Source organism: Lycium barbarum, chromosome 11, assembly GCF_019175385.1.
Source record: "Lycium barbarum isolate Lr01 chromosome 11, ASM1917538v2, whole genome shotgun sequence".
NCBI classification, from domain to species: Eukaryota; Viridiplantae; Streptophyta; class Magnoliopsida; order Solanales; family Solanaceae; genus Lycium; species Lycium barbarum.
Genome location: NC_083347.1, coordinates 32,469,443 through 32,481,630, shown reverse-complemented (window position 1 = coordinate 32,481,630; position 12,188 = coordinate 32,469,443). Strand labels below are relative to the sequence as shown.

The 12,188-nt window shown below is 36.1% G+C and overlaps 1 protein-coding gene across 4 annotated transcripts; it reads right to left on the bottom strand.

Annotated features, from left to right (window-relative positions):
* Positions 1–1,161: 1,161 nt before the first annotated feature.
* Positions 1,162–8,914, bottom strand: LOC132617108 (DEAD-box ATP-dependent RNA helicase 17). 4 transcript variants are annotated; one of them, XM_060332003.1, is made up of 10 exons: positions 8,543–8,914; positions 7,853–7,925; positions 7,612–7,721; positions 6,649–6,792; positions 4,343–4,451; positions 3,900–4,255; positions 3,717–3,790; positions 3,298–3,602; positions 2,714–2,960; positions 1,162–1,919 (listed from the first exon to the last, which is right to left on the bottom strand). In XM_060332003.1, exons 1-10 carry the CDS (start codon positions 8,688–8,690, stop codon positions 1,674–1,676), a joined length of 1,812 nt encoding a protein of 603 aa, XP_060187986.1. In that variant the 5' UTR covers positions 8,691–8,914; the 3' UTR covers positions 1,162–1,673. The 4 variants fall into 4 exon arrangements, with proteins under 4 accessions (XP_060187986.1, XP_060187988.1, XP_060187987.1 ...); XM_060332005.1 differs by having other exon boundaries at positions 6,649–6,754; positions 8,543–8,610; XM_060332004.1 differs by lacking the exon at positions 7,853–7,925 and having other exon boundaries at positions 8,543–8,692.
* Between the last annotated feature and the right edge of the window lie 3,274 nt (positions 8,915–12,188).

The window sequence follows — 12,188 nt, the reverse complement described above, 5'->3', positions numbered from 1 at the left end:
ACTCCAGCAGAGGCAAAAATAAATAAATCGCAAGGTAGAATTTCGTAGAAAATTATGTCTATTGGGGCAAAAGTTATGGCTTAAAATCTAACTTATGTAGAATCCTACAGAACTATGCCGGACAAGGGATACATCATAACTTCTATATAGAAACTATGTCTTAAGGCATAGTTCTGTAGGATAACATAATTTCTACAAAACTATGTTTTAAGGCATAACTTTACCCCAAATAGACATCATTTGCTACGAACCTTGCCTTACAAATTTTTGCTTACTCTGCTGGGTTTTTTAATTTCTGACCGAATAGGCATAATTTGCTACAAAATTCTGTCTCGCGATTTTTTTTTATTTTTTATACTTTGCTGGGGTTCGAACGCAGAATCTCTGAAATATTTTCAGCCTCTCGAAATGTTTAAGGATAAAAATTAAAGACCAGCAATTTGACGGACGAAAATTAAAGATCACCCAAAATAGGGTATTTGTGCGAATGACCCCCTTGATACTAGAGTCGCACAGATAGGACCCATGGGCTAGACTCCTCGTGTTAGTTGGCTGACTCCTCAGGTCGTCAGTATTAAGGCCCATGGCCCACTTCATTAAGGCCGTTCTGTCATAACTCTCAACAATAATTTACACCAACTGATAGTTATACGAGATGATAAATTTGAAGTATTAATAGACAAGGGATCAGTAGGGTTCTTTCATCGATTACTTTTAATGTGGATTTGGTTTTAGCAGATAAAAGCTGTAGATATCGAAGTCGAAATCAAATAATTAAAACTAAATCATAAGAGATGAGACTCCAAATAATTAACCCCACATAATAATACGAATATTCTCATATCAATTGTTGAGAAGTGATTTTCTTTGAAATAAAATCTGGTCCTACTTTTCAATTAAGACTCTATATGGTTGAAGGAATTGGATCTCTCATAAATATTTTAGTTGACATATTTTGGTTGACAAATACTCATCTTACTGTTGAATTAAAATAGGAAATTAACTCCATACTCGTAAGCAGTTAATGATCAAAGGAGAAAATGAATTTTACACTATCAAACCAAATCATGCCTGACCTAAACAAACAAACATGAACAGTGAAATTTCCACACTCGGTGTCAATCTGCTAAAATTGGTCTCATTTTGGTTTTAGGCAAAAAATGGACACAAACCATGCATACACCTATAAATACAGATATCATATTCCTGCTTAAACTGCAGTTCAGAAAATCTTGAATATTTTGGGTACAAAGCTTCCTAAAGTATACAAAACTTTTCCTGGTAAAATTAAAATGCTATAATATGATTACCTGCTTAGAGTTAGAACTGTTCCTTGATGTTACACAGGATGCGCAATGAGGGTAGTACGAGGTGGCTGATAGTATTACACTAGAAGAATAGAAACAGATGTTAGATACTCTGTTTCTTAAAACTGATGCATTTCTCACCAGAAAGGGCTTGCAATCTGCTAGCAGATCTCAAGGACAGAGCAAATAGTACCGGCTTTAACTTCCTCAGCAGAACTGAATATATAAGAGCTCATCAGACAACTTGCTCCATTGGTAGAGAGGCAGGACAACTGGAGATGGCTAGATAGAAACATCTTGTTGTACATATCCTATCCAATTTCGCGAGCTCCTCTGACGAAAAATGTTTCACATCCTCAATACTCATCATTTTTTAGCGACTTTCCTCTTTTTCAATACGTTGTTATGTTTCTGATCTCTCATCCTCTTCTTTGTTTGTTTTTGGAGGGATTTATTAACCAAAGATGGTTGCTCCCTCAATGCAAAACTTCTTGCAACATGCCCCAAGTGAAGTTTCTTCACCATAAAAATTCCTTTAAGTTCACCACGATGGGCAGTGTATGCACGAACCCATGAGCAAAATGCGTTCTGCGCCATTTTCTTCATATTTAACTGACAACATCGATGAGTCAATCAATCATTTGAAGAATATGAAAATTTATTCTGTCCTCTTAAGTATTATTTTTGAGGTCTATCCACTTTACCAAAGCAACTTTTAAATACAATCAACCAATATCAGCTTTCTAAGCATAAAAAGAATTACAAGTATACATTAGTGGTGGCATGCGGACCAATCCAAAAGTGCTGCAATCCCATCAGGATATTTGGAAAATTCTTACAAATTAATTTAAGACACGAATCATACTAAAGGAAGATAAATCGAAGCAAATCAAAAATCCACTAGAGCTCTAAGTCTTCAACCAAAGGAAGACTATTTCAGTATAACCATTTAAAGTAATCAGATAATTTGCACAAAAAACAAAAAAGGAAGCAGACACCCGCATAGGAGAATATATTATACAAGCCTAACCCTCGCTTCACCCTAAAGAGAATAAGTTCAAAGAGATCACTTATGCCAAATAGGCATCTCTAAGTTGTTATTTCAAGTTTTCAATCTTAGATTTCCTTAGGTTATCTTGAAGTAGTAATGTCAACTAGCAATAGCATAACGTAGACAAAGGAGTAACCAGAAGGATGAAAATAATAGAATATAAAAAGCCTCTTTTTTTTTCTTCTTTTTTTTTAAAAAAAAAAAAATCTAATGGAAATTAAGAAACTTGGCTTCCAATTGCAGATAGGTGCGTCAAAATGAAATGACTTCCAACTGCTGATGAAATTTAAACAATGCATGAAGAAGGAAACCCAGCACTTTAACTGTTTAACATAAATAAGACCAGTTCTCATACCTCCGATGAAGTAAAGGATTCCAATGCTTTCTGCAGAGAAACCACCCAGGGATGCGTGTCTACAGAAACAAAATTCTTCGGGTGGTACCTGGTACCAAACAATGGAAAGCTATCTAAAAGTTTCTGAAGGGGATACTCTGTTAGTGTCACCCCATGTTTCTCCAAGCCAGGCAAGTAATCGGTTTCAACAGGCTGTAGGAATAATAACGAATCACCCTTTTCACCTATGCGGGCGGTTCTTCCCACCCTGCATTAGGATGTAACTCACATCAATCCACGATTCCAGGGCAAGCATAATACTCAAATTCAGAAAACAAATTATTGAAAGTGTTGATTTGTGTTCGAGACTTCGACTAGCTTATGGCTTAAGGAAATTTGATCTCCTTGATAGAACTTGGAAACTTAGGATCCCTGGGGAAGAGGGTAGAAGAACTACGTGCAACCACAAAAAGACGTACAACATAAAGGCTACAGACTGTCACCATATAAGTTAAAAAAAAGTGAAGAAATTCAGGACCAAACGTGAATTACTGACCAATGTTTTTAAATCGAAAGTTTTAAATGGGAGGGGGGAGAGAGATTACCGATGCACATATTCAGTTGCCTCTCCTGGAGGATCATACTGTATAATACACCTAACTTTTGGAAAGTCCAAGCCCCTAGCAGCAACATCAGTGGATAGCAGAAGTGCTGACTTTTCTGTTTTGAAAGCATTGAATGTAGCTCTTCGGTCCTCGTGATTCATATTCCCATGTAACCGAAGTGTGTTGCATTTCAGAAACAGTTGTTTGACTTCTGTACCTGATTGCAGATGAGAGTGCCACTGAAATCCACTCACCAACGAATGATGAAAATCTACAGCATCACATGTTGAGAAAAACACCACAACCTGTACCACGCACAAATGTATATTGGTAATCTGCTCAACTTCTGATAGTAAAACATTGAGTCTACTATTTTTACAAGTCAAAATAGCTTGTTTGGCAATAAGGAATTGCCTTACCTTCTGAGAAGGTTCCTTCTCAAACAGATCTTTTAGAATTGCAAGAAGCACTACAAGCCGAGAACCACAGGGGACTGCAAATAAAACACCATATGAATATTATGATCATACAGAAGGTGATCAGGGTAATATGCAAATATATACTTTTTTAATAAGTCCTGAATATATAATTCCTAATCATACCTTTTATATATCTCTGAAGTAACTGCGCCGGAAGCTTATATTCCTCAGTTGAGGAATTCAGTGGGTTGCCCTCTTTTCCTAATATATCATTTCCATTAAATTCCATTGGTTCCACGTCTTGATGAGTTAACTGTAGCTCTATTTTCTTGTCAAGCCCAACCATCACTGGGTTTTCTAAACTAATTTTCGCAAGGTGATTTACTTTCTCATTTAATGTGGCTGATAACAGCAAATTTTGCCTCAGAACCTCAGAAACCTGTGAAGTTGTGTTACCCTTGCCAACACTTTTTTGTTGTTTTGAGCCCAGAACATTAAGTATGTCTTCAATCTCTTTACCATATCCAAGCTCCAGAATTCTATGAAGCACATATGCAAAATCGATGGATTAAAGATATGAATTTAGTCAAAGAGCATGTCCATTGAGAGAAACAACATAAATATACCTGTCAGCTTCATCAAAAATTATCCAGCGCAGGTTTGTGTACAAGAATGATGATGTGTTTTTTAGGTGATCCAAAAGACGTCCAGGAGTTGCAACAAGAATAGATATACCTAGAAATGAGCACTATGATGAGGCTTTTAAAATGCTTCCAAGCCAAGAAGAGAAAAACTCTCCAGGATTATTACTACAGACAACTCTGATTTATAGCATACACCATACAGTAAGCCCCAAAAGGCACAGAACAGAAAAGTTCGAGTGACTTGCATGAGAAAGGAGATGAAAGAGACTGTTCAATCTGCGAAAGCTAAAGAGAGTAGCATGGGCTGTATGGATATGAAGTAAAAGAACTAGGGTAGAGAAAAATACTTCTATATATGAGGGTCAGAAAATAAAAACCATCAGTTCACAAAATGAAATGCTAGAGATACATAATGCCCTAAATACCTTGTATAATTGTTTCAAATGGATTTATAATGCGCCCAAGGGTGTGGCCTAGTGGTCAATGAAGTAGGTTGAGCACCATGAGGTCTCGGGTTCAATTTCCATAGACAAAAACACTTGGTGATTTCTTCTCATCTATTCTAGTCTTGGTGGACAGAGTTATCCGGTACCTGTTGGTTGTTGTTGGTTGTTGCTGGTGGGAGGTGGCAGATTTCCCGTGGAATTACTCGAGGTGCGCGCAAGCAGGCCCAGACACCACGGTTATCAAAAAGTCGATTTATAATGGACTTGGACTATTCCACTCGTTTCCAAATTAGCCTGGAGACAATTACAAGATACAATCCCTAGTGTAGCTTCTGAGTGCAGTAGCATGGGAATTTCTGGAATGAGAGGCAGCTTTGTGGGGGTGCTAATAATGACTAGTCATCCACCACTCCCATTCTTTTCGTTAACGATGGGGTAAGGAAATAACGTATATGTTTCTTCACCACATCTTTGATCTTCATGTCCTTTTAAAGTCATAGCCTACACTAGAAGATTCCATCTCCCCTGTGGTTTAATGGCTAACAAACTCTCTGAGAGGCATCAAATGAATCGAAGTTACATTCATCACAATCACTTGTGCTTCCAAAATACCAGTTTTAGAGTGAAATACACGCAATTTGTTCTGAACAAGAACGGTTTCAAAAGAACAAAGAAAGTCACCATAAAACCATAATAGCAAGGAAGACGGGACACCATCGTAAGGAGAGGAGAGAACCGGGGGGTGTGTTTCTGAATGTTCAATCCAAACTGAATGCCACGCTTGGAATAGTCCAGAACCGTTACAAACCAACTTCAAAGTTCCTATACAATTGTAGTACATTGCATATCTCTAACATCCGCGGGTGTCCTTACGTACAACCTAATCTACGGTTTACAAGTGAGCCGAAATGTTTTCTATTTCACGGTCCTATCTTTTGTATATTCAATTAGTTTTTTAGGAGCCTAAAGCGACAAACAAGCTGAAATGTGAGGTGGAACAAAAGTACTTCCTTGACAGGCTAAGTATTGGGTGTAGAGAGCATAGAGCAGAAAGAGTAGTTATTATCTGGCTTGGAGCGGAGAAAGTAACTCATAGGATGAAGAGTGGCCCTAGAGCCAAGACAGTGTCACACTAGACTTACAAGTTATAAAATAGACTTGTAAAATTTGGCAACTACCATATGAATGAAAACATCCAACCTATATCTTAAAAATGATTACTAAAGCAGTTTAGGGCCATTGTAAATCCATCTGAAACCCTTATGCAATTGATATGCAAAATTGGATACCTTTAAAAAGAATAAAAGGTGTGCAATCTGGCGCTGGTCAAAAAGGAAATCCTAGCAACCACTATAGAACTGTCAGCTTCTCCTCGTCAGCACCAATTTCAGCATTACTTAAGAAAATGGCTAAAATATACGCTACATAAAAAATCTTCCTACAATAACAAGCAACCTGACTTTAAGTTATAAAAGAAACACCGATGAACCAAACCAACCAGCATTTAGCATCTCAAGAGCAGAAGTAACAATGCCATGTACTTCCAACGTTATACAAAGCACTGGAAATGCGGAGAAAACCCTCCGTTACTATAGCTAACATATGTGAGCAATATAGAATCTAATTTGGACAAAGTAACCGACTTTATTTATGAGCTGTATGATTAGTGAATTAGTTGTTAGCTGCCTAAAAGCTATAGTAAATAAAATCCCTTTTGAAAATACACCACTAATCCATCTTAGAAATTCTTTCAAGTCCGTGTAATGAGAAGTTTTTTGTCTAAAAACGCGACCTACTTTCATTTACAAGGGCAAGAAATAAAAGGGACCAAAATGCACCTACCTTTTCGCAATCTTGCTTTCTCTTTGGACCTGCTTTCCCCTCCCATAATATATCCAGGAACAATCCAGTGAAAACGGTGCAACAACTTTTGCAAGATCTCATATACCTGCATGCATAATTCATGCGTTGGCACAAGAACCAACGCTATCCCAAATAAATCAGTTACATCGAATTAAATCACCAAATTTTACAAGAGAAATAAAACGTAGGTAGCTGATTGTCTTATACCTATTATAAAGAAAAAGACTTGCTTTGGCCTAAATACCACTCAAAACTATTCTAATAACATTTTTGTTTTAAGATTCAATAAAGAACTAGCTTTTCTTTGTCTTTTTAACCTCAAAATTGGAAGCATATCTCTGGTGTGACTTGTTGGGAACACTTTTAGGGTGTGTTGGATATGGAGGAAAATGTATTCCAATTTTCTCATGTTCGGTTGCTCAAAAATTTTGGAAAACATTTTCTCTAGAAAAAACAAGTTCCTTAATAATGAGGAAAATGACTTCCCTAATAGAAGTAGGGAAAACAAGTTCCGCAAGTGATATTCCATATTGATTGTGTCCTCCCCATCTCATCTTCATCCCCACCCTTGTAGCCCCCATCCCTCCACCCCAAACCCCAAGCCCACCTCCACCGCCCGTAGTATTTGTCTAGATTATATACAAATGCTTTTAGCATAATATATTTTACTTACATACCAAACACGGGAAAATAAGTAAGAAACCCAATTATTTTCCTAGAAAATACTTTCTATGCAAACATTTTCCTTCATACCGAACACATTGTTAGTTATAGAAAAACACCAAAAGATCATTTTTACGACAGGTAACTGCAGATTCTCATAAAAGATAACCATGGATAGTACATTATTAGATAGACGCCTTTCCAGCTTTCCTCAACACGGATTCTGAATCTAAGCAAAAGGATATAATGTGGAACCAAGACAATCAAAATGACACATACCAAAAGTACCATCAGACCGCTGAATCCTGGGATCACTCTTCTGCAGCTCATGAATAACTGGAGCCAAATAAGCCACAGTTTTCCCCGTTCCAGTAGCCGCATTCACTAGTCTGTCACCATTCATTAACAATAAACCAAAAATCAATTCTGAACATTAACAACGCAAAACTATAAATCCAAATACCATCACATCCATAAATACAAAAGTTGAATAAGAATCATCAAAGGGTAGAGAAAGTACACATGTCGACCGGAGAGAATAACAGGAATTGCTTGAGCCTGAACAAGAGTCGGACCCTCGAATCCAAGCCTCTCTGTTATCAAATACACATTAAAATAAATCCTAAACTACATAAGCTTCTTTCTTCCCGAACTTAACATGAAGAAGATGCAAATTTTAAGGGAAATTTTCAAAAACATACAGCTTTTGAAAATTATTACGCCACGTAGCCCAATATCAATATTATACAACATTATACCTGGGGGAAAAGCAATACACATAATGTATCAACCTTGTATAAAGTGTATAATAATAATGTATAAAAGGTTTTTATACACAAATACGAGCTAAATCGGGTAACAAACTCAAAGTATGACATACATGGCGTAAATATTTTGAAACGTAATTTTCCCATATTTTAATAATTCCAGCTACAATATACTCCCTGTGTCCCAATTTATGATTTCCAGAGTCAAATAAGAAAATCTTTTACCGCGATTCATTCATATGCTCTTTAACTATTTTAAATCGTTAGTTATTGTGACTTATACTGCAGTACTTTTTACTATGTAGTTGCTAAATATGTAAACTTATTAAAAAAGACTTAAAGATTGCATGTCCGATTTCAGGGTCAAAATCCGAACAGTATCACATAAATTGGATTGGGACAGATAGCGTATATAAATTTAACAGATTGTATAAGAGAAAAACCTTTGAGGTGGTCGCATAAGGTAGGGTGAAGACCAAGACTTGCAAAAGAGCAAGAAGCGAAAACCTCAGAGTTACTCTTTGTTTGTTTGTTGTTGGCGGTGGTGTTATCAGTCTTTTGTTTTTTCCTCTTGTTAAGGTTTAGCTCCATTGTTTCTTGAGAAGAGCTGTGTATTGCGTAGGGTTTAGTATTCAACTGAACTAGGCCAAATACCTAGAATGAACTATCAAACTGAGAGAAAATGACAAAAATGGTCCCTCATGTTTGAGTGTAGATTTAAAACAGTCCTTTCAAGTATACTAAACAGTTTTTGATTTTGCCGCATTTCTAGTCTTCATCCTAACTTTGTCCCCTAGATTTGACCGGGATTATGAAATGCAGGAACAAGCGTACATCTTTTTCTCCCATTTTTGATTTATTTCAAAAGTCTGGTAGGTGTAATTTTTGCAATATTTTATATTGCTTTTGTTTATGTAAACTTATTTTCTTATTAGTCAGTGCCAATAAGAATTACCCCTTTCTATATTGAAAACAAATTTACATTTATGCGATGATTTATAACCACACAAATATGTGCTACTCATTTAACACCACAAGTTTAAAAAGTTTTATGTTCTTTCTTAATCTCCGTATCTTGTCAAATAGGTTCACACAAATTAAAAACGGAGGAAGTATCTTTTTAGTGTGTAGTGCAGTTTTTTGTGTTGCATATTTTAGAATATGACAGGACTTTCTTGATATCTATGGTTAAAACTTTTTTTCATTATTCCTGTTAAATCTAACTCGGTAAGTATTTGACAGAGACTAAAAGTATTAACTTTTGACAAATTTAAAGAACCAAAACTATTTGGTGCATACTTAAAAAACTATTTTGAACCTATACTCAAACCCAAAGAACCGTTTTTATCATCTTCTCATCAAATAGACACCTCAATTTTCTTATTCATCATCCAGACACCTCAGCTTAACGAATGTATATTCCCCTAAAGACCGAGTCTAGAAGCTTGTGAAATTGCAAATAAAAATTAAAGAAAAAACATAAAAACAGCATGACAAATTGACCCAAAAATGTTTCAAAATTAGAGACCAAATACTTTTTAAAAGCAGCAAACTTAAATTATTTTCAAAAAATAGTGATATCCAAGTGGACGGGTCCTTGTAATGTTACACTTGTCACTCCATACCGAAGAATTAAAATTGAGCAAATTAATGGAGGAGGCAAGTTTAAGGTGTTGACATTCAATTTTGTCCCGTCTCTCCTTCGAAATACCTATTTACGCTTCTAATATTTTTGGAAAAATAAAAAAATATATATATTATATTTTACTATAATTATTAGCCTCTTATCAATACCGGCGCTTCATTATTCTATTACAGTTACTAGCTATCATCATCATCACTTATTATTATTATTATTACTATTATTATTATTATTATTATTATTATTATTATCATTATTATTATAATTCACAATTTTTATCATTTCGGCATTTTACCAACTTACGCACACGCATCGCATTTATCTTTGCATAATTAAATAATAGTGTTTATTTACTGTGGATTTTCGAAATATTATTGCACGACTATTACGACGCCATTTTTTATCTAAGCACCAATAATTGCATATTTTTATTTTTAACACAAATTATTTAAATAGGTCTTTATTTAAATGTAGTAGCCCAATCAACTCATACTATTTTCGGACCAATTCAGAACCAGTCTACATTTTTATTTACCCGACATCATTTTAATTTACCAGCCCAAATAATTAACCAACATTTTCGGACCAGCCCACTCTTTCAATTTTTTGCCCAGTCCATATTTTAGCCAAACCAGCCCATTTTTTTTAAAAACCGACCCGGAAGCCCAATTCTCGTCCAAATAAGGGATGGTTCCCTTCTCATTCTTCCTCTACTCTCCGCCGCACTTCCCCTTCGTTCCCCCCTTCTCTCTTCTTTCCTCTCTCTTCTCTCCTCCACCTGCCCACTGCCACCCCACTGCTCCTCTCTCCCACGCCTCCACCATGCCCTGCCACCCCCACGCGTCTGTCACCCCACTTCCCCTGTTCCCCCACGCTCGCTGCTACTCCCACTCTCCTCTGTTCCTTACATCATGTCCTTCGACCCAAAAACCCTATAAAATGGGGATTCTTTGATTGAGAAAAAAAAAAAAAAAGGGGGATTCAAAAAAAGATCCCGAAAATCCCCTATAAAGAGATCGAGACAGACTGAAAAAAATTGGCTAAAGAAGAAGGTTTTCCAATGGTCATAAATCCCCTTTAACAATATTAGGCTCTTTTGACCACCCTAAGATTTCCCTAGAAAGGAAGAATCTTCATCAGTTTTACACATTTTCTGAGATTCGTTCAAAAATACCAAAATCATCTTTTTGTTTACTTTTAGTCTCTGCTACTGTTTCGGCCCCGAATAAATTCAAGTTTGGTTTTTTTGGTAGTGTTCGGGTGTAGATTGGAAAAACCGTACTCACTTCGCTGCACCCGAAGGAGGTAATTTCCCCCTTTCCCTTTCACTTTCTGTTTTACTTGTGTCCTCTTAATCACTATGTGAGTTTACAATATGTTGATCAGTTTGGATTAGTTGGGTTTGGTGGATATTCTGTTTGTATGTTGACACCAATTCAGACCTAATCAGTTTTTATATGATAGTCTAATTATCGGGTTCAGCCTTATTTAGGTAATTACATGTATTAGGTGTGATAGCTTGGTTTTAATCTAATTCAAATGTGTGAGTTAATCATGCTAGTTGTTCAAGTTGCGTATTGCTGTATAAATCTGAGTGATTAGTTATTAGAAAATTAGAACCTGTTTAAGTGTTGTTGTTAGGCGAGGCATGATTAATAGTCGAATTCGTGACTGATTTCTATTTTGCTCCTGATTATGTTAACAAAGAACACCTCTATAAGTTTGTTTGACATGGTTGAATAATGGTATAGTGATAGGAAGGGTCGAAGCTGTGATGCAGAGAAGCATAGCCAGTTTTTGTATTGTGATAAGAACGATAGTTTGTGGCTAAGATGATTGAATCTTGTTTGTTGTTATCTCGAAGAAGGTTAAATTTGGCCTGGTTTGTTTAACCTCTTGGAGCAGATATTGAGACTATGAGCATGAACTTTAAAGATTCGTTGTTTCTTTCTTTTTTGTGGAAACATCTTCAAAGTCCCCAGAGATTTTCTTCTTTTACTCATTGTCATTTTGAGGTAGTTTTAATTGCTAGTTTCATGGTTGTCAGATGTAGGATAGATCATCCTCAGGCTCTCTGGATTTTTTTTTTCTTTTCCCTTATCTGATTTCATTAGACTTCACTTTGCATGGTAATATTTGGATTCACTTCTGCCCCTTGCCTTAATTTAGATCTATCAGGTAGCATGATTATTTCCTAGTGTTGTGTATTCTCCACCAGGTACAAATTAACTAAATCTGATTTGAATTAAGGAACTAGTCTGTCTGTAACTACTGTCTCCATATTTATGACATCAAATGCTTTGTGGTCCTTCTGTTTGCCTCTGTTAAACAATAAACTGCGATATTGATTTAGATGTTGTCATAGACTACAAAACTAGTAGTTATTTAGATCCATTGAAGTTGTTTGTATCGATTAAAGCTGCTCGAAATGCCAAGCTTGCTAGTTC